This window comes from Anomaloglossus baeobatrachus, chromosome 3, assembly GCF_048569485.1.
Source record: "Anomaloglossus baeobatrachus isolate aAnoBae1 chromosome 3, aAnoBae1.hap1, whole genome shotgun sequence".
Taxonomy (NCBI): Eukaryota; Metazoa; Chordata; class Amphibia; order Anura; family Aromobatidae; genus Anomaloglossus; species Anomaloglossus baeobatrachus.
In genome coordinates, this window is record NC_134355.1 from 699,792,218 (window position 1) to 699,815,092 (window position 22,875).

Sequence of the window (22,875 nt, forward strand, 5' to 3'; positions counted from 1 at the left end):
AAAACCTAAAAAACATCACTATGGGGATATAAGGTATGCACACCAGTGACTATGTAAGGGGAATACATGAAATAGCAGAAACTGCTGTGTGATTACTGACTTGAAGGCAGCTATGCTCACCACTATACCACCAACGCTTGAACACGCACACGTTTTTTTACGTTTTCTGCCTCAGCACCATATTTTTTCATTCTTTTTAGTAAAATGTAACATGTTGCAAAAAAAAAAAAAACCCTATACCGCCTGCATTGGCCGGGAATCGAACCCGGGTCAATTGCTTGGGAATTGATTTTTTTTAGGTTTTTGCACCCAGTTCAGACTTAGAATGGTGTTCCAAACGTTATTCCTATTTGTTAGTATTTTTTCGTTTGTGAACCCTCCCCAACCACACCTATTGCCAGTCCATATCATACGCATAAATAGCCTGGGTCTCAGCTTCCCATACACGGTAAGTTTTTTAACTGCATGAGAGGACACACACAAGCTAGGGACCCCAACGTAGAGAAATACTTTGGCGTAGTGTTGGGGCTCTATTGCATTGATCAATTCAGTAGCTAAATTTCTCTTGATTCATATGTTCATGGCAGTAATGCAGATTCCATTTTTCACATATTCACTCTTACATATAGCTATTGGATTTTTCATGTCAGTATTCACATAGCAGTTTCTGCTATTCCATGTATTCCCCTTACATAGTCACTGGTGTGCATACCTTATCTCCCCATTCTGAAAGGTGAGGTATCACTATGCTGTAACCAGGTGACACAATCATATAGCAGCAAGATAGTCAAGTAAAGTGCATAATGGCATATTTATGGTGCATGATGTGCATATAGTCACCCATAGATTGCCCATTATATGTGATAATGGTACTTAGCCGAGTCGCTTGTGCCCAACACGTTTTCCCCCCTAATTTGTTCCTCCAGGGGTACATCAGGGGCTTTGAGGTAAAGAAATATGGCAACAGAGTCAATGTCATCTGGCCAAAAAAAGAGGATCCCAGTAGACGCTGTCACAGCATGAGAGCTGGCAGTGGCTGCTGTCCGACCCTATAGGGAATGTTCCGTCACGGAGGTATCACGGTCGTCTGACAATCCAGTGGTAGAAGATCACAGAGAGTGGCGGAACGTGTTGTTATCTGACTGTTCTGTTTCTGCAGCCAGTGGACTCTAGGATCCTGGGGAACTGTCGTCCGGCCTCTCAGTTGCTATCCTCTGACTTCTTTTATTAACCTCACCCTGAGGTGGTTTGGGTGCGAGCTACCGTTTACTCTGTTGTGGTCATCTCCGGTTGCTCCAGAAACTTCTGTAGTTGTTGTTCCTCCTCAGATAAGTATTGAATTTTGCCGTCTACCTGGGCTCAGGTTATAGCATTCGTGTTTCCCCTGTAGTGTTTCCGTCTTTCTTCCTTTAGTGAGAGGGGAGCCAGCACGATCTGAAAATGGCATGCATCATATAAAAAGTGCAAATTCACAGATTTATTCCAACTGTACTGTAATATAAATGAGATTTTTAGCAAATAATTGATCAATTCTTTGAGCCACCCCTGCCAACGTCACGGCAAATCTCAATAGGGGGGTCCTACACTATATTCTGTATTTCATGTGCCATGCAGCCTCCTAGATAAAGTTAAAAGCAGAACCATAATGGAGCACACATACCTGTAACCTGTATATATAACCGGTTCTATGTTGCAAAAGAGGCAATTGTGGATGGAGACCAGCCCAGGTCCCAGCGTGTGGAGCAAGCTCTACACATACCAGGACTATATCAGAACTGACCCTCCCAGTGCCAGACAGCAACCATTGATAAAGGTGGTCCAGATCCAAGTATGGTGCTTAATTAGCAATGCCTGTGGAAAGGGGTGAGGCAACTGAATGTGTACAGCTACCAACAAGAGGAATTCTTCCTTAGTGTTGTGGTGTTGAGTAGCGCTCATACCCACCATCCTTATTAGTTCCCTTATGCCAGGCAAAGACAGGGTCCCAGGTATCCAGCTCAGTGACAGGTGCGGAACCTGTATAGGGTCAGTGAGGGTGAGCTGCAGATTGTTGATAGGGGTCACCACGTCCCCCTTTTCCTAGCAATAAGGCATTCCTTCCTGTGTGTTGTCCTATAGGGCTGGTATGGCCTCTCTCCCTATACGTGACATTGTGTGAACATGGAGGTGTGAAGATCTCTATTGACTTTACTTAGTATACGTGTGACCATGTCACTGGTAGGTGTGACAATGGCCTCCATACACTGGAGGCAGGCAGGTGTGACAATGGCCTCCACACACGGGAGACAGGCAGGTGTGACAATGGCCTCCACACACTGGAGACAGGCAGGTGTGACAATGGCCTCCACACACTGGAGACAGGCAGGTGTGACAATGGCCTCCACACACTGGAGACAGGCAGGTGTGACAATGGCCTCCATACACTGGAGACAGGCAGGTGTGACAATGGCCTCCACACACTGGAGACAGGCAGGTGTGACAATGGCCTCCATACACTGGAGACAGGCAGGTGTGACAATGGCCTCCACACACTGGAGACAGGCAGGTGTGACAATGGCCTCCACACACTGGAGACAGGCAGGTGTGACAATGGCCTCCACACACTGGAGACAGGCAGGTGTGACGATGGCCTCCACACACTGGAGACAGGCAGGTGTGACGATGGCCTCCACACACTGGAGACAGGCAGGTGTGACGATGGCCTCCACACACTGGAGACAGGCAGGTGTGACAATGGCCTCCACACACTGGAGACAGGCAGGTGTGAATGAGGCCTAATACTCACCAGCATCTCTCCTTACACAGGACTACACAATAGTGGAGAAGACGACAGGTGACTGTGCGGCCCCCATCATTCATCTCCACGTATCCGGAGGACGGAGCAGTAATGAGCGCCCCATCACAGACGCCCCGCACCCCCCGATGCCGGAGACGAAGATCCTAGACCTCACCAGAGAGATGACGGAGCTGCTGACCGGAGAGGTGAGTGCAGGGAATGCTGGGAAATTCTACAGTATACACTGGAGGATTCTGGGTAATGTGGGTATATGTCTGTCAGGTTCCTATCAGGTGTCAGGATGTCGCTGTCTATTTCTCCATGGAAGAGTGGGAGTACATGGAGGGGCAGAAGGATCAGGACCAGGACGTCAGGAGGAAAAATGACCCCACAAGGGTAGACGAGGACAAAAGCAACATGGCTGCACGGATATGGCTCCTCACCCTAGAGATGATCGACTTGTTAAAGGGAAAGGTGAGAATCTCCCGAGAGATCACACTTCTCTCTATTACTATAACAGGAATGACTGAAAAGATGGAGGATTATTAGAATCTATGTGGTGATCACCGTCTCTCACTGTATACAGGAGCAAATGGTGGTGAAGACGACGTCTGGGGAGTGTGTGACCCCCCATCTGTGCGGAGGACGGAGCGAGATCCAGAGCCGCAACACAGAAGCCCCGCACTCCCCGACACCTGAGAAGATCCTCCACCTCACCAACAAGATCACCGAGCTGCTGACCGGAGAGGTGACTGCTGGGAGATTATACAGTGTACACCAGAGGATTCTGGGGGATGAGAGGTGACTGCTGGGAGATTATACAGTGTACACCGGAGGATTCTGGGGGATGAGAGGAGACTGCTGGGAGATTATACAGTGTACACCAGAGGATTCTGGGGGATGAGAGGAGACTGCTGGGAGATTATACAGTGTACACCGGAGGATTCTGGGGGATGAGAGGAGACTGCTGGGAGATTATACAGTGTACACCAGAGGATTCTGGGGGATGAGAGGAGACTGCTGGGAGATTATACAGTGTACACTGGAGGATTCTGGGGGATGAGAGGTGACTGCTGGGGGATTATACAGTGTACACCGGAGGATTCTGGGGGATGAGAGGAGACTGCTGGGAGATTATACAGTGTACACTGGAGGATTCTGGGGGATGAGAGGTGACTGCTGGGAGATTATACAGTGTACACCAGAGGATTCTGGGGGATGAGAGGAGACTGCTGGGAGATTATACAGTGTACACCAGAGGATTCTGGGGGATGAGAGGAGACTGCTGGGAGATTATACAGTGTACACCGGAGGATTCTGGGGGATGAGAGGAGACTGCTGGGAGATTATACAGTGTACACCGGAGGATTCTGGGGGATGAGAGGAGACTGCTGGGAGATTATACAGTGTACACTGGAGGATTCTGGGGGATGAGGAGAGGAGACTGCTGGGAGATTATACAGTGTACACCAGAGGATTCTGGGGGATGAGAGGAGACTGCTGGGGGATTATACAGTGTACACTGGAGGATTCTGGGGGATGAGAGGAGACTGCTGGGAGATTATACAGTATACACCGGAGGATTCTGGGGGATGAGAGGAGACTGCTGGGAGATTATACAGTGTACACCGGAGGATTCTGGGGGATGAGAGGAGACTGCTGGGGGATTATACAGTGTACACTGGAGGATTCTGGGGGATGAGAGGAGACTGCTGGGAGATTATACAGTGTACACCAGAGGATTCTGGGGGATGAGAGGAGACTGCTGGGAGATTATACAGTGTACACTGGAGGATTCTGGGGGATGAGGAGACTGCTGGGAGATTATACAGTGTACACTGGAGGATTCTGGGGGGATGAGAGGAGACTGCTGGGAGATTATACAGTGTACACTGGAGGATTCTGGGGGATGAGAGGGGACTGCTGGGAGATTATACAGTGTACACTGGAGGATTCTGGGGGATGAGAGGAGACTGCTGGGAGATTATACAGTGTACACCAGAGGATTCTGGGGGATGAGAGGTGACTGCTGGGAGATTATACAGTGTACACTGGAGGATTCTGGGGGATGAGGAGAGGAGACTGCTGGGAGATTATACAGTGTAAACCGGAGGATTCTGGGGGATGAGAGGAGACTGCTGGGAGATTATACAGTGTACACTGGAGGATTCTGGGGGATGAGAGGAGACTGCTGGGAGATTATACAGTATACACTGGAGGATTCTGGGGGATGAGGAGAGGAGACTGCTGGGAGATTATACAGTGTACACCGGAGGATTCTGGGGGATGAGAGGAGACTGCTGGGAGATTATACAGTGTACAGTGGAGGATTCTGGGAGATGAGAGGAGACTGCTGGGAGATTATACAGTATACACCAGAGGATTCTGGGGGATGAGAGGAGACTGCTGGGAGATTATACAGTGTACACTGGAGGATTCTGGGGGATGAGAGGAGACTGCTGGGAGATTATACAGTATACACTGGAGGATTCTGGGGGATGAGGAGAGGAGACTGCTGGGAGATTATACAGTGTACACCGGAGGATTCTGGGGGATGAGAGGAGACTGCTGGGAGATTATACAGTGTACAGTGGAGGATTCTGGGAGATGAGAGGAGACTGCTGGGAGATTATACAGTATACACCAGAGGATTCTGGGGGATGAGAGGAGACTGCTGGGAGATTATACAGTGTACACTGCAGGATTCTGGGGGATGAGAGGAGACTGCTGGGGGATTATACAGTGTACACTGGAGGATTCTGGGGGATGAGGAGAGGAGACTGCTGGGAGATTATACAGTGTACACTGGAGGATTCTGGGGGATGAGAGGAGACTGCTGGGAGATTATACAGTGTACACTGGAGGATTCTGGGGGATGAGAGGAGACTGCTGGGAAATTATACAGTGTACACCAGAGGATTCTGGGGGATGAGAGGAGACTGCTGGGAGATTATACAGTGTACACCGGAGGATTCTGGGGGATGAGAGGAGACTGCTGGGAGATTATACAGTGTACACCAGAGGATTCTGGGGGATGAGAGGAGACTGCTGGGAGATTATACAGTGTACACCGGAGGATTCTGGGGGATGAGGAGAGGAGACTGCTGGGAGATTATACAGTGTACACTGGAGGATTCTGGGGGATGAGAGGAGACTGCTGGGAGATTATACAGTGTACACTGGAGGATTCTGGGGGATGAGAGGAGACTGCTGGGAGATTATACAGTGTACACCAGAGGATTCTGGGGGATGAGAGGAGACTGCTGGGAGATTATACAGTGTACACCGGAGGATTCTGGGGGATGAGGAGAGGAGACTGCTGGGAGATTATACAGTGTACACTGGAGGATTCTGGGGGATGAGAGGAGACTGCTGGGAGATTATACAGTGTACACTGGAGGATTCTGGGTCATGTCTGTCTCGTTGGTTGTCAGGTTCCTCTCCGGTGTCAGGACGTCGCTGTGTATTTCTCCCTGGAGCAGTGGGAGTATATAGAAGGACACCGGGATCTGTACTCGGATGTTGTGGTGGAGGAGCGCCGTCTGTCTGTATCTCCAGGTTAGTGGAAACCTCCGTTCTTTCTTCTTGGCTGTTGTTTTCTGTGGTCGGCATTAGCAGATGTCATGGAGCCGTACCACTACATGTCACACACATGTCTACAATCACCTGTTTTTCTGTTGGGAAATATGGTGTTAATATCCTGCTCCTGGGACCTCCATGGGGCAGATATCCTTTAATATCAGGAATGTTCTCATTTTTGGTACCTGAGCCTCATCTCAGTTACCTGCCTCCAGTGGAGCTCTGCTGGGGAGGGAGGTGGGAGCAGCTGGTACCTGGTAAAAGTGGATCATGGCCCGGAGCCAGGGTTTAGTTCTGGGAGATTCACCGTCCTGTAAGTACTGTACCATTTTTCAAATGGAGTGCTCCTTTTCTTGGGTTATTGCGGAGCTGGACAGAGATATAATATATATATGTATAATCTATCTACCTGGGTATTGGAATCAGGTGTGTATATACTATACATTAGCTCAGAAGGCATCCAATAATCAGCCTAGATTCCAAAGCCGCCATCATTTCATCCGTTAATCTTTAGTCAATTGTGTGATTGTCCTGACCATTGTTGGCCGCTGTGGTGGGATATTTTCCCAATCTCCCTGACAAGTGGAGGCAGTGGATTGCTGTTTCATATCAGTTATAATTTGTTATGCCGGTGAGGCATTACCAGAGATGTCAAATAATCCCCCTTTCTTCGTCGCTCCATTGGGAGACCCAGACGATTGGGTGTATAGCTACTGCCTCCGGAGGCCACACAAAGCATTACACTAAAAAGTGTAAGGCCCCTCCCCTTCTGGCTATACACCCCCAGTGGGATCACTGGCTCACCAGTTTTCGGCTTTGTGCGAAGGAGGTCAGACATCCACGCATAGCTCCACTGTTTAGTCAGCAGTAGCTGCTGACTATATCGGATGGAAGAAAAGAGGGCCCATATGGGGCCCCCAGCATGCTCCCTTCTCACCCCACCGGTGGTTTGTAAGGTTGAGGTACCTATTGCTGGTACGGCGGCTGGAGCCCACATGCTGTTTTCCTTCCCCATCCCCCTGAGGGGCTCTGAGGAAGTGGGATCTTACCGGCCCCAAAGCCCTGAGGCCGGGCTCCATCCACAGACCCATTGAACCTGCTGGATGTGGAGCGGGAGTGCCGTTCAGGGACATGGCCCTGCACCATTCAGGTACTCTGTGTCCCCGTACACACAGGCACAGCACACTCCAGACTTGCTGGGGGTGCTAGTGCGCCGGGGACAGTAAAGGGTTACAGTCACTGCAGCCTAGCTGAGTGACTTTATTTATTGGGAACTACCGCGCCGGACGCTCCGGGAGCGGCGGCGCGGCTGGGACTTGTAGTGCGCCGGGGACTTGGCGCCGACCGCGCTTTTACGGCGGCGGCGCTCATAAATCCAGTCCCCGGCTTTTGCGGCCTAACTCAGCTTCGTTCCCGCCCCCACCCTGTCAATCAGGGTAGGGGAGAGACGCTGTACAATCAGCAGCGCCGAGGGCTGGAGCCTTATTTACATGCTCCAGCCCTCTCACTAGACACTGTGGGACGCCGGTTTCCCGCTCTGACTTGGGGCACGCCCACGGCCCGCCCCTACTCACACGAGCTGGGGAAGGACGCCGGCAGCCATTCCTGCAGCCCGAGCTGAGAGAACGGACTCTGGGCAACCAGGGCGACCACACACCCGCTTATAGGCGGGCGGTAAGCGGCACCTGGGGTGCTGACACTAAATACCGCATGTCACAAACCACCGGGGGGGTCACTCAGAAATCCCCCGCGCTGGCTACCAGTACGTCACAATCGGGGGGTAACAAGTGGGGGTCACCCCTCCTTTATACCTCCCGACCGACAGACAGAGCACGTGACGCGCTCTCTAGCGCCCCTCTTATAGTCAGGCCAATTATGGAATTGCCCGACCATAAGCAAGGAGGCCGCTATACTACTTATGCCGATTATTGAAGGGTCCCCGGTGAGAGTAAGGTATATATTCCCCCGACCTCCGCGGGCGGAATATATAAAATCTCCCCGAATCTCACTGGCCTCCCCACAATAATCCTTGGCACAATTCGCTGCCACCAACCGATTTACGGTAACTATTAGCCGAACACACAGACGTGGGATTCAAGATCGAGATAACAGAACAGCCCAAGATTAATTATATAATTTAATCAGCCTAAAGCACACTAGAAACTACAATATATACAATAGGGAATCTACAGAATATACATATGTCAGAGTACAGTTACAATCAAAGCATGGGTTACAAACAGGCATACACAGTTCCAGCAGTTACCTTGTTGCGTCTGGCCACAGGGGGGCGCTGTACCCAGGTTTCTAGGATCCTTCCCACAGATGTTTCCTACACGTGCCCCCAGCGAAAAGAACACTGGAAAATGGCCGAAGTAGGGTTATCAACCTGGGCAAATCCAGGTCCCCTCCTACCTTAGTGACCTCAGAGGGAGCACTGCTCCACCCCTGGCTTGAGTTATGGACAATCCACAACATGGAATATGGGCCATAACTTTGCCTGGGAGCGTCGTAGGCGGACGCCAATGCTCTCATTGTGACAGTTATGAATTTAGCTACAGAACGAGGGGACTCATGACCTGTCTGCCAGTTCCCCATTGGCTGATATCACGCCTGGGGCATTTCCCAATGTCCTGCTCCCATAAAAAGGGTGTGCCAGCATCGTCCGCATGCGGAGACACCATTTTTATGGTTGCCATATTTATCGGAAATATGGCTTGCGAGATATGAACCATTTTTTACGGGAGTCGTTCTGTCTGGCTATTTCCATAGCCTTGCTAACTAGCTAGCAGCCCCCACTACAGGGTCACGGCAGGGAGTCATCCTGTGTCCATTGTCCCCAAGCCACCTAATTTCCATATCACAGGACATGGCCATGGAGGTGTAAGTGGAACACTGAGAACAAGAAGGGAGGGGGCACTGCCAGGGAGTGATGAGGGATTATGACTGGAGTCATAATTCATCTTCATATCCCGGGATTTGCCTCACACCGCAGTTTGTCTATTTGTATTTAAGTACACTGCATAGGTCGCTATTTCGGGCTATATGCCCTCTTAGATGGCGACACACCAGCAGCAGGAAAGCATGAGTTCTACGGCACAGGCTTTCTATGCTGCTTGTATTGCACGTACTGAAGTGTTCATGTGTATTTATGCTTGTATGCTATACACTGCACTGTACGGTCACTAGTCTTGGCTATATTCGCCATAGAATGGCTAGACTACAGCAGCAGAAAAGCAAGGGTGCTGAGGCACAGGTTTTTTTCTATGCTGCTTGTATTGCAGGTGTTGCAGTTGTTCATTTGTACTTATGCTTGTATGCTATACATTGCACTGTATGGTCGCTATTCTGGGCTATATTCCCCTAGATGGCTAGTCTACAGCAGCAGAAAAGCAGGCTTTCTATGCTGCTTGTATTGCATGTGCTGCAGTGTTCATTTGTACTTTATGCTTGTATGATATACATTGCACTGTACGGTCGCCATTCTTGGCTCTATAAGTCGGCAGCAGCATATAAGCAACACAGGCTTTCGATGCTGTTTTTGCTGCATGTGATACTGTTCCACGGCACTGCTCCCCATTGGGTGCAATGCTCCCCTGTAGCACTTGGTCAGCCGGGGTCTCTACTTGACGTGGCCAAAAGAACCACCTCTCAACCCTGTCCAAGGACAGGGACGGAGTTGCAATGGGATAGAGACTTGCAGTCCGGACAGGCCATGGGCAATCTGGATCATTGCTCCCTGGCCACCCTCACTTACCGGGGGGGTCCCAGGAGGCTCTCTGTATGATGAGGTAGACGTGGCTCATCAGGACTTTGATCCTGACACCGCTCTCACTCCGGATACACCGGATGGTGACGCCATAAGGAATGATCCTATAGCGTCCATCAATGGAATGTTGGATCTTTTCTCCCTCAGCTCCCCCAGCGGAGGAGTCAGCTTCAGAGTATTGTTCTGGCCACGCTGACTGCAGAGAAGCAGTCCAGGAACACCATGCTTCCCAGATAAGCGTTTTCTCCAAACGTATTAAGGATACACGTTATCACTTTCCCCCTGACGTGGTCAGGCGTTGGACCCAGGGTCCAAAGGTGGATTCTCCAATCTCCAGGCTTGCGGCTAGAGCCATAGTTGCAGTGGAGATGGGACTTCACTTACAGATGCCATTGACAGACAGATGGACTCTGGTTGAAATCTGTCTGTGAAGCTATCGGCGTGTCGGTTGCTCCGGCATTCACAGCCGTATGGGCACCCTAAGCTTTTCAGCTGTTCTTGTGCAGCTGGTCTTGAGCACAAGTACATCTGTGCCGCAGGGGCGTCCGTAACCTCGCAATGTGTGCATTGCGACTTACCCTATTAATGCTGTCCTGGAAGGACAGCCGAGGTTTCGGTCCTTCCCAGGCTCGGGCAGGTCCCAATTGTCCTCGTCCAAAAGGGCTGAAAAGCCTCAGAGGGGCTCAGCTGCCGGCCGGGCTCAATCACGCCCAAGGAAGGCAGCCGGAGGAACCGCTGCCAAGGCGGTCTCCTCATGACTCTCAGCTCTCTCATCTTTCCGCATCCGCGGTTGATGGCAGACTCGCTCGCCTTTGGCGACATTTAGCTGCCACAGGTCACAGACCGGTGGGTGAGGGACATTGTGCCCACGTGCACAGGACAGAGTTCTGTTCTCGTCCTCCGACTCGATTCTTCAGAACGTCCCCACCTCCCCACCGAGCAGATGCTCTTCTGCAGGCAGAAGGAGTGGTAATCCCGGTTCCTCTTCAGGAACAAGACACGGTTTTCCTCCAATCTGGTTGTGGTGCCAAACAAGGATGGCTCTTTCCGTTCCGTTCTGGACCTAAAACTGCTCAACAAGCACGTGGAGGCCAGGCGGTTCCGGATGATACCCTCCGCTCCGTCATTGCCTCAATGTCTCAAGGAAATTTCCTAGCTTCAATAGACATCTAAGATGCTTATCTCCACGTGCCGATTGCTACAGAGCACCAATGTTTTTCTACATTTCGTGATAGGAAACGACCAGCTTCAGTTCGTAGCTCTGCCATTCGGGCTGGCGACAGCCCCACGGGTGTTCGCCAAGGTCATGACGGCAGTGGTAGCAGTCTTGCACTCACAGGGACACTCTGTGATCCCTTACTTGGACGATGTACTTGTCAAGGCACCCTCTCAAGAGGCAGGCCAACTCAGCCTGAATGTTGCGCTGGAGACTCTCCAGACGTTCGGGTGGATCATCAACTTCTCAAAGTCAAACCTGTCACGACCCAATCACTAACGTATCTTGGCATGGAGTTTCATACCCTCTCAGTGGTAGTGAGGCTTCCGCTGGACAAGCAGCGGTCACTACAGACTGGGGTGCAGACTCTCCTTCAAGGTCAGTCGCACTTCTTAAGACGCCTCATACACTTCCTCGGGAAGATAGTGGCGGCAATGGAGGCGGTTCCGTTTGCGCAGTTTCATCTGCGTTCACTTCAATGGGACATTCTCCGCCAATGAGACGAGAAGTCAACATCCCTGTACAGGAAAGTATCCCTTTCACAGACGGCAAGGACTCTCTGCAATGGTGGCTTCTTCCCACCTCATTATCACAGGGAAGATCCTTCCTACCACCGTCTTGGGCGGTGGTCACGACAGACGCGAGTCTGTCAGGGTGGGGAGCGTTTTTCTCCACCACAGGGCTCAGGGTCCGTGGACTCAGCAGGAGTCCACCCTTCAGATCAATGTTCTGGTAATCAGAGCAGTGTATCTTGCCCTACTAGCCTTCCAGCAGTGGCTGGAAAGAAAGCAGATCCGAATTCAATCGGACAACTCCACAGCGGTGGCATACATCAATCACCAAGGGGGGACACGCAGTTGGCAAGCCTTCCAGGAAGTCCGGCGGATTCTGATGTGGGTGGATGCCACGGCCTCCACCATATCCGCAGTTCACATCCCCGGCGTAGAAAACTGGGAGGCAGACTTCCTCAGTCGCCAGGGCATGGACGCAGGGGAATGGTCCCTTCACCCGGACGTGTTTCAGGAAATCTGTCGCCGCTGGGGAAGGCCGGACGTCGACCTAATGGCGCCCCGGCACAACAACAAGGTCCCAACCTTCATGGCACGGTCTCGCGATCAAAGAGCGCTGGCGGCAGACGCCCTAGCGCAAGATTGGTCGCAGTTCCGGCTCCCTTATGTGTTTCCACCTCTGGCACCCTTGCCCAGAGTGCTACGCAAGATCAGATCCGATTGCAGCCGCGTCATACTCGTCGCCCCAGACTGGCCGAGGAGGGCGCGGTATCCGGATCTGTGGCAGCTCACGGTCGGCCAACCGTGGGCACTACCAGACCGACCAGACTTACTGTCCCAAGGGCCGTTTTTTCCATCGGAATTCTGCGGCCCTGAACCTGACTGTGTGGCCATTGAGTCCTGGATCCTAGCGTCTTCAGGATTATTCCACGGGGTCGTTGCCACCATGAGACAGGCTAGGAAGCCCACGTCCGCTAAGAACACAGAACGTGGAGGATATTCTTATCCTGGTGCTCTGCTCAGGGAGTGTCTCCCTGGCCATTTGCATTGCCTACCTTTCTTTCTTTCCTGCTATCTGGGTTAGAAAAAGGTTTGGCGCTTGGCTCCCTTAAAGGTCAGGTATCGGCGCTATCCGTCTTTTTTCAGAGGCGTTTGGCACGCCTTCCTATGGTGCGCACGTTCCTACAGGGGGTTTGCCATATCGTTCCCCCGTGCAAGCGGCCGTTAGATCCATGGGATCTGAACAGGGTACTAGTTGCCCTCCAGAAGCCGCCCTTCGAGCCTCTGAGGGAGGTTTCACTTTCTAGACTATCCCAGAACGTGGCTTTTCTGGTAGCGATCACATCTCTTCGGAGAGTGTCTGAGCTGGCAGCGCTGTCATCCAAGACTCCCTTCCTGGTCTTCCACCAGGACAAGGTAGTGCTGCGCCCCATTCAGGAGTTTCTCCCGAAGGTGGTATCCTCTTTTCATCTTAATCAGGATATCTCCTTGCCTTCGTTTTGTCCTCATGCAGTTCATCGGTATGAGAAGGATTTACATTTGTTAGATCTGGTGAGAGCACTCAGAATCTACATTTCCCGCACGGCGCCCTTGCGCCGTTCGGATGCACTCTTTGTCCTTGTCGCTGGTCAGCGCAAAGGGTCGCAGGCTTCTAAGGCCACCCTGGCTCGATGGATCAAAGAACCAATTCTTGAAGCCTATCGTTCTGCTGGGCTTCCGGTTCCTTCAGGGCTGAAGGCCCATTCTACCAGAGCCGTGGGTGCATCCTGGGCATTACGACACCAGGCTACGGCTCAACAGGTGTGCCAGGCAGCTACCTGGTCGAGTCTGCACACTTTCACCAAACGTTATCAGGTGCATGCCTATGCTTCGGCGGACGCCAGCCTAGGTAAAAGAGTCCTGCAGGCGGCAGTTGCCTCCTCGTAGGGGAGGGCTGTCTTGCAGCTCTAACATGAGGTATTTCTTTACCCACCCAGGGACAGCTTTTGGACGTCCCAATCGTCTGGGTCTCCCAATGGAGCGACGAAGAAGAAGGGAATTTTGTTACTTACCGTAAATTCCTTTTCTTCTAGCTCCTATTGGGAGACCCAGCACCCGCCCTGTTGTCCTTCGGGATTTTTGGGTTGTTTCGGGTACACATGTTGCTCATGTTGAACGGTTTTTCAGTTCTCCGATGTTACTCGGAGTGAATTTGTTTAAACCAGTTATTGGCTTTCCTCCTTCTTGCTTTTGCACTAAAACTGGTGAGCCAGTGATCCCACTGGGGGTGTATAGCCAGAAGGGGAGGGGCCTTACACTTTTTAGTGTAATGCTTTGTGTGGCCTCCGGAGGCAGTAGCTATACACCCAATCGTCTGGGTCTCCCAATAAGAGCTAGAAGAAAAGGAATTTACGGTAAGTAACAAAATTCCCTTCTTTTGGGGTCTGGTGAGTGCAAATGTTTTTTTTTGGGGGGGGGAGGGGTGTCTATTTTCTTTTAGGGGTGTCTGCTTTCTTTGATGAAGAGTCCTACTGTATTTTGGACATTTCCTTTATTGAATCACAACTAGGGCTTATTTTTGGAGTAGAGCTAATATTTTAAGAATACTCCAAAAAAAATCCTGCTAGGGCTCATTTTCGGGTGAAACCGGGTACGCAGAGACCTGTCAGTGATTTACGGCAGCACTTGGAAGAGCCAGACTTGTCTGGTCTCCGGCTGTGTTACCTAGTTGGATCTATAAAGTATATTTTCTCTGAAACTCCAGATTTTCAGAGAATAAGTGTCTTGCACTCCAGGCTGGGACTTCTGGCCGCTGCTAGGCCTGGGATTGAGTGTCTTGCACTCCAGGCTGGGACTTCTGGCTGCTGCTAGGCCTGGAATTGAATGTCTTGCACTCCAGCTTGGGAATTCTGGCTGCTGCTAGGCCTGGAATTGAGTGTCTTGCACTCCAGGCTGGGACTTCTGGCTGCTGCTAGGCCTGGAATTGAATGTCTTGCACTCCAGGCTGGAACTTCTGGCCGCTGCTAGGCCTGGGATTGAATGTCTTGCACTCCAGGCTGGGACTTCTGGCCGCTGCTAGGCCTGGGATTGAATGTCTTGCACTCCAGGTTGGTAATTCTGGCGACTGCTAGACCCAGCATTGAGTGTCTTGCACTCCAGACTGGGAGTTCTGGCCACTGCTAGGCCCAGGATTTAGTGTCTTGTACTTCAGGGGCCTGAGATGTCTTCTGTGCATACGTGTTATGAGGTTGCAGTGACAACATTATTAGAGATGAGTGAACCTTAAGTATGGGCTCGAAAAATGACATGAAAATCACCAAGGTGAGTCAAGCGCTGTGCTCGTGTGTGAGTGATGCCCTGCACTGTGCGCAGTGTGGTTAGTGTTTGTTTGGCTCAAATTTGGCTTACATTCAGTGTTCTCAGATGTTTTGTTTACAAAGAATAAAAAAAAAAAAAACCACCGCCCACCTACCTCTGGAAGTGTTTTGCTTTTAGCCCATAGCCAAACATTTCCGAAGGTGGGTGGGGGTTTTGTTTCTTTTTTGTTTTTTTTTGTAAAATCTCCATTAACAAGACACCTGAGATCGCTGAATGTAAGCCAAATTTGAGCCAAACAAACGCCAACCGCAGCGCACACAATGCTGCACCTCACTCACACAGGAGCACAGCGCTTTTGATTCACCTTGGTGATTTTCATGTAAATTTTCTGAGCCCAAATCTAAGGTTTACTCATCTCTAATCATAATGTGCTCTGTGAACTTATGACATGCACACTAGGCCAGATCTTCTGGCTGTGACTAGGCCAGAACGCGCCCAGGACGTGCAGGATCGTCTCAAGCCTAGTTGCGACCAGAACATGGAGCAATTGATGATATGCAGAGGACTATAAATAGGAGAGCGACCCCCGAAGGTGGCCGGAGAAGCGAGCAGTGAGATGTTAGTTTGGTTAACCAGCTGTGTGCCAAACTGCTGCACTTGGTTATTTTCAACAATCCCATAGTCAACAGTTATATGCAAAATAATAGCATTGTGTTTAGAACAACTGAGAAAAGGCTCAATCCTCCTAATAGCATTTATTTCCCTTTTACACAAAGGCACTGGGAGCGCTGTGCATTCCATTCCAAATGAAGCCATGAACAAAATAAAAAAAGGAATAATAGGCTATTCCCAAAAAATAGCGGTGTCTATATCTTCAATTGCAAACTCGAATAGTCACAGTATAAACTGAAATTTGTTTCCAGACTTTGCCTTTCTGTTAGTCACTGACCTAATTTTTGGTTGTATAACCTTTTACATCTGCGCGGAGTCAACCAACACCTGACTTCATAACATCAACCTTGTTGTCCTGGAACCAGGATTTTGCCCACTTGCGGGGGTCATCCTGGCGAAACACCCTTTTCAAAGTAATTTCTTCCACCGCATAAGGCAACAAGCCCCCTTCTAGTATTTTGATACATTCACACTGGTCCATGGTGCCTGGTATCTGATGGCTACGCCATGTTTTCCAGTCTTCACAGTTTCTGTGGCTAAATTCGGTGTTCCTGGGATGTCTCAAAAACTGTCTTTAGACCCAGTAAAGGCCGCTTTACACGCTGCGATATCGTGACCGATATCGCTAGCGTGGGTACCCGTCCCCATCGGTTGTGCGACATGGGCAAATTGCTGCCCGTGGCGCACAGCATCGGCCTGACCCTTCACACATACTTACCTGCCCTGCGACGTCGCTGGGACCGGCGATCCATCTCCTTTCTAAGGGGGCGGTTTGTTCAGCGTCACAGCGATGTCACAGCAGCGTCACTGAACTGCCGCCCAATAGAAGCGGAGGGGCAGAGGTGAGCGGGACGAACATCCCACCCACCTCCTTCCTTCCACATTGCGGGCGGGAGGCAGGTAAGGAGAGGTTCCTCGTTGCTGCGGTGTCACACGGAGTGATGTGTGCTGCCGCAGGAACGAGGAACAACATCGTTACTGCTGCAGCAACGATATTCGAGAATGGACCCCCATGTCACCGATGAGCGATTTTGCACGTTTTTGCAACAATGCAAAATCGCTCAAAGGTGTCACACGCAACGACATCGCTAAAGCGACCGGATGTGCGTCACAAATTCCGTGACCCCAACGAGATCGCTTGAGCGATGTCGCAGCTTGTAAAGTGGCCTTTAGAACTATCTTCTCTCATCTGTCCATGCAATGTGGCTCCTCTTCTCTTTAGGCCAGTCAGTGTGCTTTTTGGCCAACTAAAACCTTTTTTAGGCGGGCTTCACATCAGCGGTATTCTGCCGCAATGCCAGATCCGGCACAAATGCGTTTCCTCTGGACTCGCAGCAAGTCCCGGTCACATGCGGTTGGGTATGACGCACGCAACCACATGTGACCGGAACTTGCCACAAGTCCATAGGAAATGCATTGAAGTGAAACGCATTTGTGCCGGATCCGGCATTGCGGCAGAATACCGCTGATGTGAGAGCGGCCATACTCGTCTTTTTTTCAGCAACGGTTCTCTACTAGGGTTTTTTGTTTAGAGTTCACGTAGGCGTCTTCTGATGGTTGCAGGACTCAAGTAAGTGAAGATCTTCTGTGATCTTCCTGGAGCCGATCATTGGATGCTTCTTTGCGATTCCTGTTATTCTAGGATCTATGCGGATGGTCGGTTTCTTTTCCTACCACGCGTTTTGGATTTTGTTTGCGATTTGGTTTTTTTTTTTAATGCACTGGAAATGTTTTTAGCTGAGCAGCCAATTATTTACTATACTTTTTTACATGTTTTTCTCCCCAATCAACTTCTTGATCAAAGTTCTCTCTCCTTCAATACAATTTCTGTAACGACCCATTTTACTCACTGAGCAAAGGCTAAAAACAGCAGGTCCAACATTGGCTGCTTTCCTTTTTAAAGGGAACCTGTCACCAGATTTGAGGCCTATAAACTGCGGCCACCACCAGTGGGCTATTATATACAGCAATCTAACTAGCTGTAAATAAGTACACAGGCCGCTGTATAGAACATAAAAAACACTTTATAATACTCACCTAGGCGGTCGCTCCGGTGCACAGCGTCAGATGGGTGGCACCGTTCTCCGGAATTGGCGCCTCCTCTTTCGGCCATCTTGGTCTTCCTTCTTCTGAAGCCGGTGTGCATGACGCGTCCTACATCATGGTGGCCGCAGCTTATAGGCCCCAAATCTGGTGACAGGTTTCTTTTTAAAGAAGGGTCATAATTGACGCCTGTCTCTTCTCAGAATTAATTACCTCAATAATAGCCCTGCTATTAATAAGAGCAGCCGATTTCATTAAATAAGTCACTTCACCCAATTAACAGCGTTCATGTCATTACACTGTGTGCAGAATTATTAGGCAAATGAGTATTGTGATCACATGATACTTTTTATACACGTCGTCCTACTCCAAGCTGTATAGGCTGAGAGCCAACTACCAATGAAGTAAATCCGGTGATGTGCCTCTCTGTAATGAGGAGGGGTGCGGTGTAATGACATCAACACCCAATATAAGGTGTGCTTAATTATTTGGCAACTTCCTTTCCTTTGGCAAAATGGGTCAGAAGAGAGATGTGACGGGCTCTGAAAAGTCCATATTGTGCGATGTCTTGCAGAGGGATGCAGCAGTCTTGAAATTGCCAAACTTTTGAAGCGTGATCACCGAACAATCAAGTGTTTCATGACAAATAGCCAACAGGGTCGCAAGAAGCGTGTTGGGCAAAAAATTTGCAAAATAACTGCCCATGAATTTAGAAAAATCAAGCGTGAAGTTGCCAAGATGCCATTTGCCACCAGTTTGCCCATATTTCAGAGCTGCAACGTTACTGGAGTATCATAAAGCACAAGGTGTGCCATACTCAGGGACATGGCCAAGGTAAGGAAGGCTTAAAACCACCACCTCTGAACAAGAAGCATAAGATAAAACCTCAAGACTGGGCCAAGAAATATCTTAAGACTGATTCTTCAAAGGTTTTATGGACTGATGAAATGAGAGTGACTCTTGATGGGCAGATGGATGCGCCAGAGGCTGGATCAGTAAAGGGCAGAGAGCTCCACTCCGACTCAGATGCCAGCAAGGTGGAGGTGGGCACTGGTATGGGCTGTATCATGAAAGATCAACTTGTGGGACCTTTTCAGGTTGAGGATGGAGTGAAGCTCAACTCCCAGATCTACTGCCAGTTTCAAGCAGTGGTACAGGAAGAAGTCGTTATCGTTCAAGAAAAACATGATTTTCATGCAGGACAATGCTCCATCACATGCATCCAACTACTCCCCAGCGTGGCTGGCCAGTAAAGGTCCAAAAGATGAAAAAATAATGACATGACCCCCTTGTTCACATAATCTGAACCCCATAGAGAACCTGTGGTCCCTCATAAAATGTAAGATCTACAGTGAGGGAAAACAGTCCACCTCTGGGAGCAGTGTCTGGGGGCTGTGGTGTCTGGGGGCTGTGGTGTCTGGAGGCTGTGGTGGCTGGAGGCTGTGGTGTCTGGAGGCTGTGGTGGCTGCTGCACGCAATGTTGATCGTAAACAGAGCAAGCAATGACAGAATCTATGGATGTTCGGCTGCTGAGTGTCATCAGAAAGAAAGGGGGCGATATTGGGCATTCATTTTTTGGGGTTTTGTTTTTGCATGTCAGAAATGTTTATTTCTATTGGTTTACCTGGAGAAAATAAACAAGTGAGATGGGAATAGATTTGGTTTTTATTAAGTTGCCTAATTCTGCACAGTAATAGTCACCTGCACAAACAGATCCTCCTAAAATACCCAAATCTAAAAAAAAAACCACTCCAACTGCCAAAAATATTAAGCTTTAATATTTGAGTCTTTTGGGTTGATTGAGAACATAGTTGTTGATCAATAATAAAAAAAAATCCTCAAAAATACAACTTGCCTAATAATTCTGCACACAGTGTACTGTTGGTCGCCCATTACTCGCATATACCTAGCAATGAATTTTTTATCATTTTTGTTTGATATTTTTTTTTTTCTCCCAAAAAGAGAGATTAAACACATTAGTGAAGCTAGACTGCTATTAATTTGCATATAACTCTACAACTATTGCTGTATTCAGACAGCACTTCAGAGGTCATCTCCGGGATGTTGGGGGGAGGGTGGGAGTGTTACAGCAACCTGCAGGTTGTCACCAATTCTGTGGCTAGGTTAAGCCATGGAGGCAGAAACCCTTCCATTGAGGGATTAGTAATCTCTGACCACCACACACAAGAGTCATTATTCCTTGGTAGTCATCTCTAACAGATGGGTTTACTCCTTATACATCCCAGATTCAATTGTATGTTGCTCACCTTCTTCCTTGGTTGTCTTCTCCTTCCTTGCGCTTTCTCAGTCTAGTAATGAAACGTTAGTGTTGGCCATAGAAGTAGAGAATGTAAGGACATAATAGAGTGGATGGTGGTTTATCTGTGCTGTAATCCATAAATGGTGTCTATCATTAGAGCGATGTGTTGATGGACCAGAGGCTTGCCAGTGTCTTTTGTATGATTTTTGATTGAGGTTTGAAAGTTGATGCGTTTTGATATGATGTTATAGTTTGTGGCCCCTCACACTATCTCACCAGGACAGATTCACCAATGGTGGTCTCAATAGTGATTGTCCTCTGTACAGGTGAATGTGCCCACCAACTCTAAAATTTACTTTGTTCTGTACCAAAATGACAGATACAGGTGAGCCGATCTTGCATATCTGTGATACTGCGTCGCCCTCACAATTCCCCGTGGCTCAGGTCTCGAACTCCTTCGGATCTCAATCGGCTTCATCTCCCTCTTCCGGAGTCCCGCGTCTGCGAATTGTAAAGTTCACTGAGAAGGAACTCGATGTCCTTGTGGACCTGGTGATAGAAAACTACTCCAAGCTTTTTGGCAACGAAGCTGATATTACCTCCAATATGGCGAAGAATGCCATGTGGCAGGCCATAGCCAACGAGGTGAGCACAGTAGGGGTGGCTTCACGCACCAGCGATAAAGTCAAGAAGAGGTGGAAGGATGCTAAGCGGAAAATGAATGAGAAGCTGAGTGAAGCCGTGGCTCATGTTGCCGAAACGGGGCGCCGACCCCCACCGCACCTGAGGCTGGCACCGTACGAGCAGAGACTGAGAGATTTCTTCAAGCCAGAATACAGCAAAGAGGTTGACTGGAACCGAGACAAGGAAGATCTCCCCGAGGAGGTGGAAGCCGGTAAATAGTCTTATTTTCTGTATTGTGTAGAAGTTGTTGTTTCTGAGAATTCTGTTATATATTGTTATGGTAGACTCCTTATGAAATGCAAGAGTCTAATGACCAAATGTGAGACGTTGGGTTATGGAACATTTTACTAAAATCATAACCACAATATATGACTGGTTACCCTGGCCCCACACGTCAGAGTCATTAATGTCCAATACAACACCTCTGGTCTCTAGCAGGTAATAATAGGTTATCAGAATTGTCCTTGGCGTCTATTGGGTTAGTATACTATGAGTACTTTCTAGTAAGCTGATATCCCTGAGGTGTATAAGGTGGGTAATAAAACCCATGTTGGTTGATAATATTCCTGTAATCGAGAGGTTTAGTTATACTACCAATGTCTTCCACTATGGTAATACTGCTCAAATTCCCCAAAAAGTTGGGCTGCTGTGTAAAATGGAATGAAACCAAGAATGTAAGGACTTAGAAATCTCTTATTGCCATATAATGTAACATAGACCACAGATCAGAAGTTGAATGTTGAACATTATTCAACTAAGCAATGTGGGAGAATCCTCCCGTCCCGGGGAGCAGAGAGTCTGATCACAGACCTGACCCTCCATCCTGGAAATGGAAAATCCTCCCCGTCCCGGGGATTAGCGAGTCTGATCACAGACCTGACCCTCCATCCTGGAAATGGAGAATCCTCCCTGTCCCGGGGAGCAGAGAGTCTGATCACAGACCTGACCCTCCATCCTGGAAATGGAGAGTCCTCCCGTCCTGGGGAGCAGAGAGTCTGATCATAGACCTGACCCTCCATCCTGGAAATGGAGAATCCTCCCGTCCCGGGGAGCAGAGAGTCTGATCACAGACCTGACCCTCCATCCTGGAAATGGAGAGTCCTCCCGTCCCGGGGAGCAGAGAGTCTGATCACAGGCCTGACCCTCCATCCTGGAAATGGAGAATCCTCCCGTCCCGGGGAGCAGCGAGTCTGATCACAGACCTGACCCTCCATCCTGGAAATGGAGAATCCTCCCGTGCCGGGGAGCAGCGAGTCTGATCACAGACCTGACCCTCCGTCTTGGAAATGGAGAATCATCCCGTCCCAGGGAGCAGAGAGTCTGATCACAGACCTGACCCTCCATCCTGGAAATGGAGAATCCTCCCCGTCCCGGGGAGCAGTGAGTCTGATCACAGGCCTGACCCTCCATCCTGGAAATGGAGAGTCCTCCCGTCCCGGGGAGCAGTGAGTCTGATCACAGGCCTGACCCTCCATCCTGGAAATGGAGAGTCCTCCCGTCCCGGGGAGCAGTGAGTCTGATCACAGACCTGACCCTCCATCCTGGAAATGGAGAATCATCCCGTCCCAGGGAGCAGAGAGTCTGATCACAGGCCTGACCCTCCATCCTGGAAATGGAGAGTCCTCCCGTCCCGGGGAGCAGCGAGACTGATCACAGACCTGACCCTCCATCCTGGAAATGGAGAATCCTCCCCGCCCCGGGGAGCAGTGAGTCTGATCACAGGCCTGACCCTCCATCCTGGAAATGGAGAGTCCTCCCGTCCCGGGGAGCAGTGAGTCTGATCACAGGCCTGACCCTCCATCCTGGAAATGGAGAGTCCTCCCGTCCCGGGGAGCAGAGAGTCTGATCACAGACCTGACCCTCCATCCTGGAAATGGAGAATCCTCCCCTTCCCGGGGAGCAGTGAGTCTGATCACAGACCTGAACCTCCGTCTTGGAAATGGAGAATCCTCCCGTCCCGGGGAGCAGTGAGTCTGATCACAGGCCTGACCCTCCATCCTGGAAATGGAGAATCCTCCCGTCCCGGGGAGCAGAGAGTCTGATCACAGACCTGACCCTCCATCCTGGAAA

General features: G+C 49.9%; 1 protein-coding gene across 1 annotated transcript in view; it reads left to right on the top strand.

The window, feature by feature from the left end:
- LOC142297112 (uncharacterized) overlaps positions 1-22,875 on the top strand; it is a 189,542-nt gene that overhangs the window by 34,660 nt on the left and 132,007 nt on the right. Inside the window, exons 3-6 of the mRNA XM_075341378.1 lie at positions 2,806-2,982; positions 3,059-3,250; positions 3,363-3,524; positions 6,211-6,334. Of these exons, the coding sequence (XP_075197493.1) occupies positions 2,806-2,982; positions 3,059-3,250; positions 3,363-3,524; positions 6,211-6,334 (655 nt within the window). The remainder of the gene's footprint in view (positions 1-2,805; positions 2,983-3,058; positions 3,251-3,362; positions 3,525-6,210; positions 6,335-22,875) is intronic.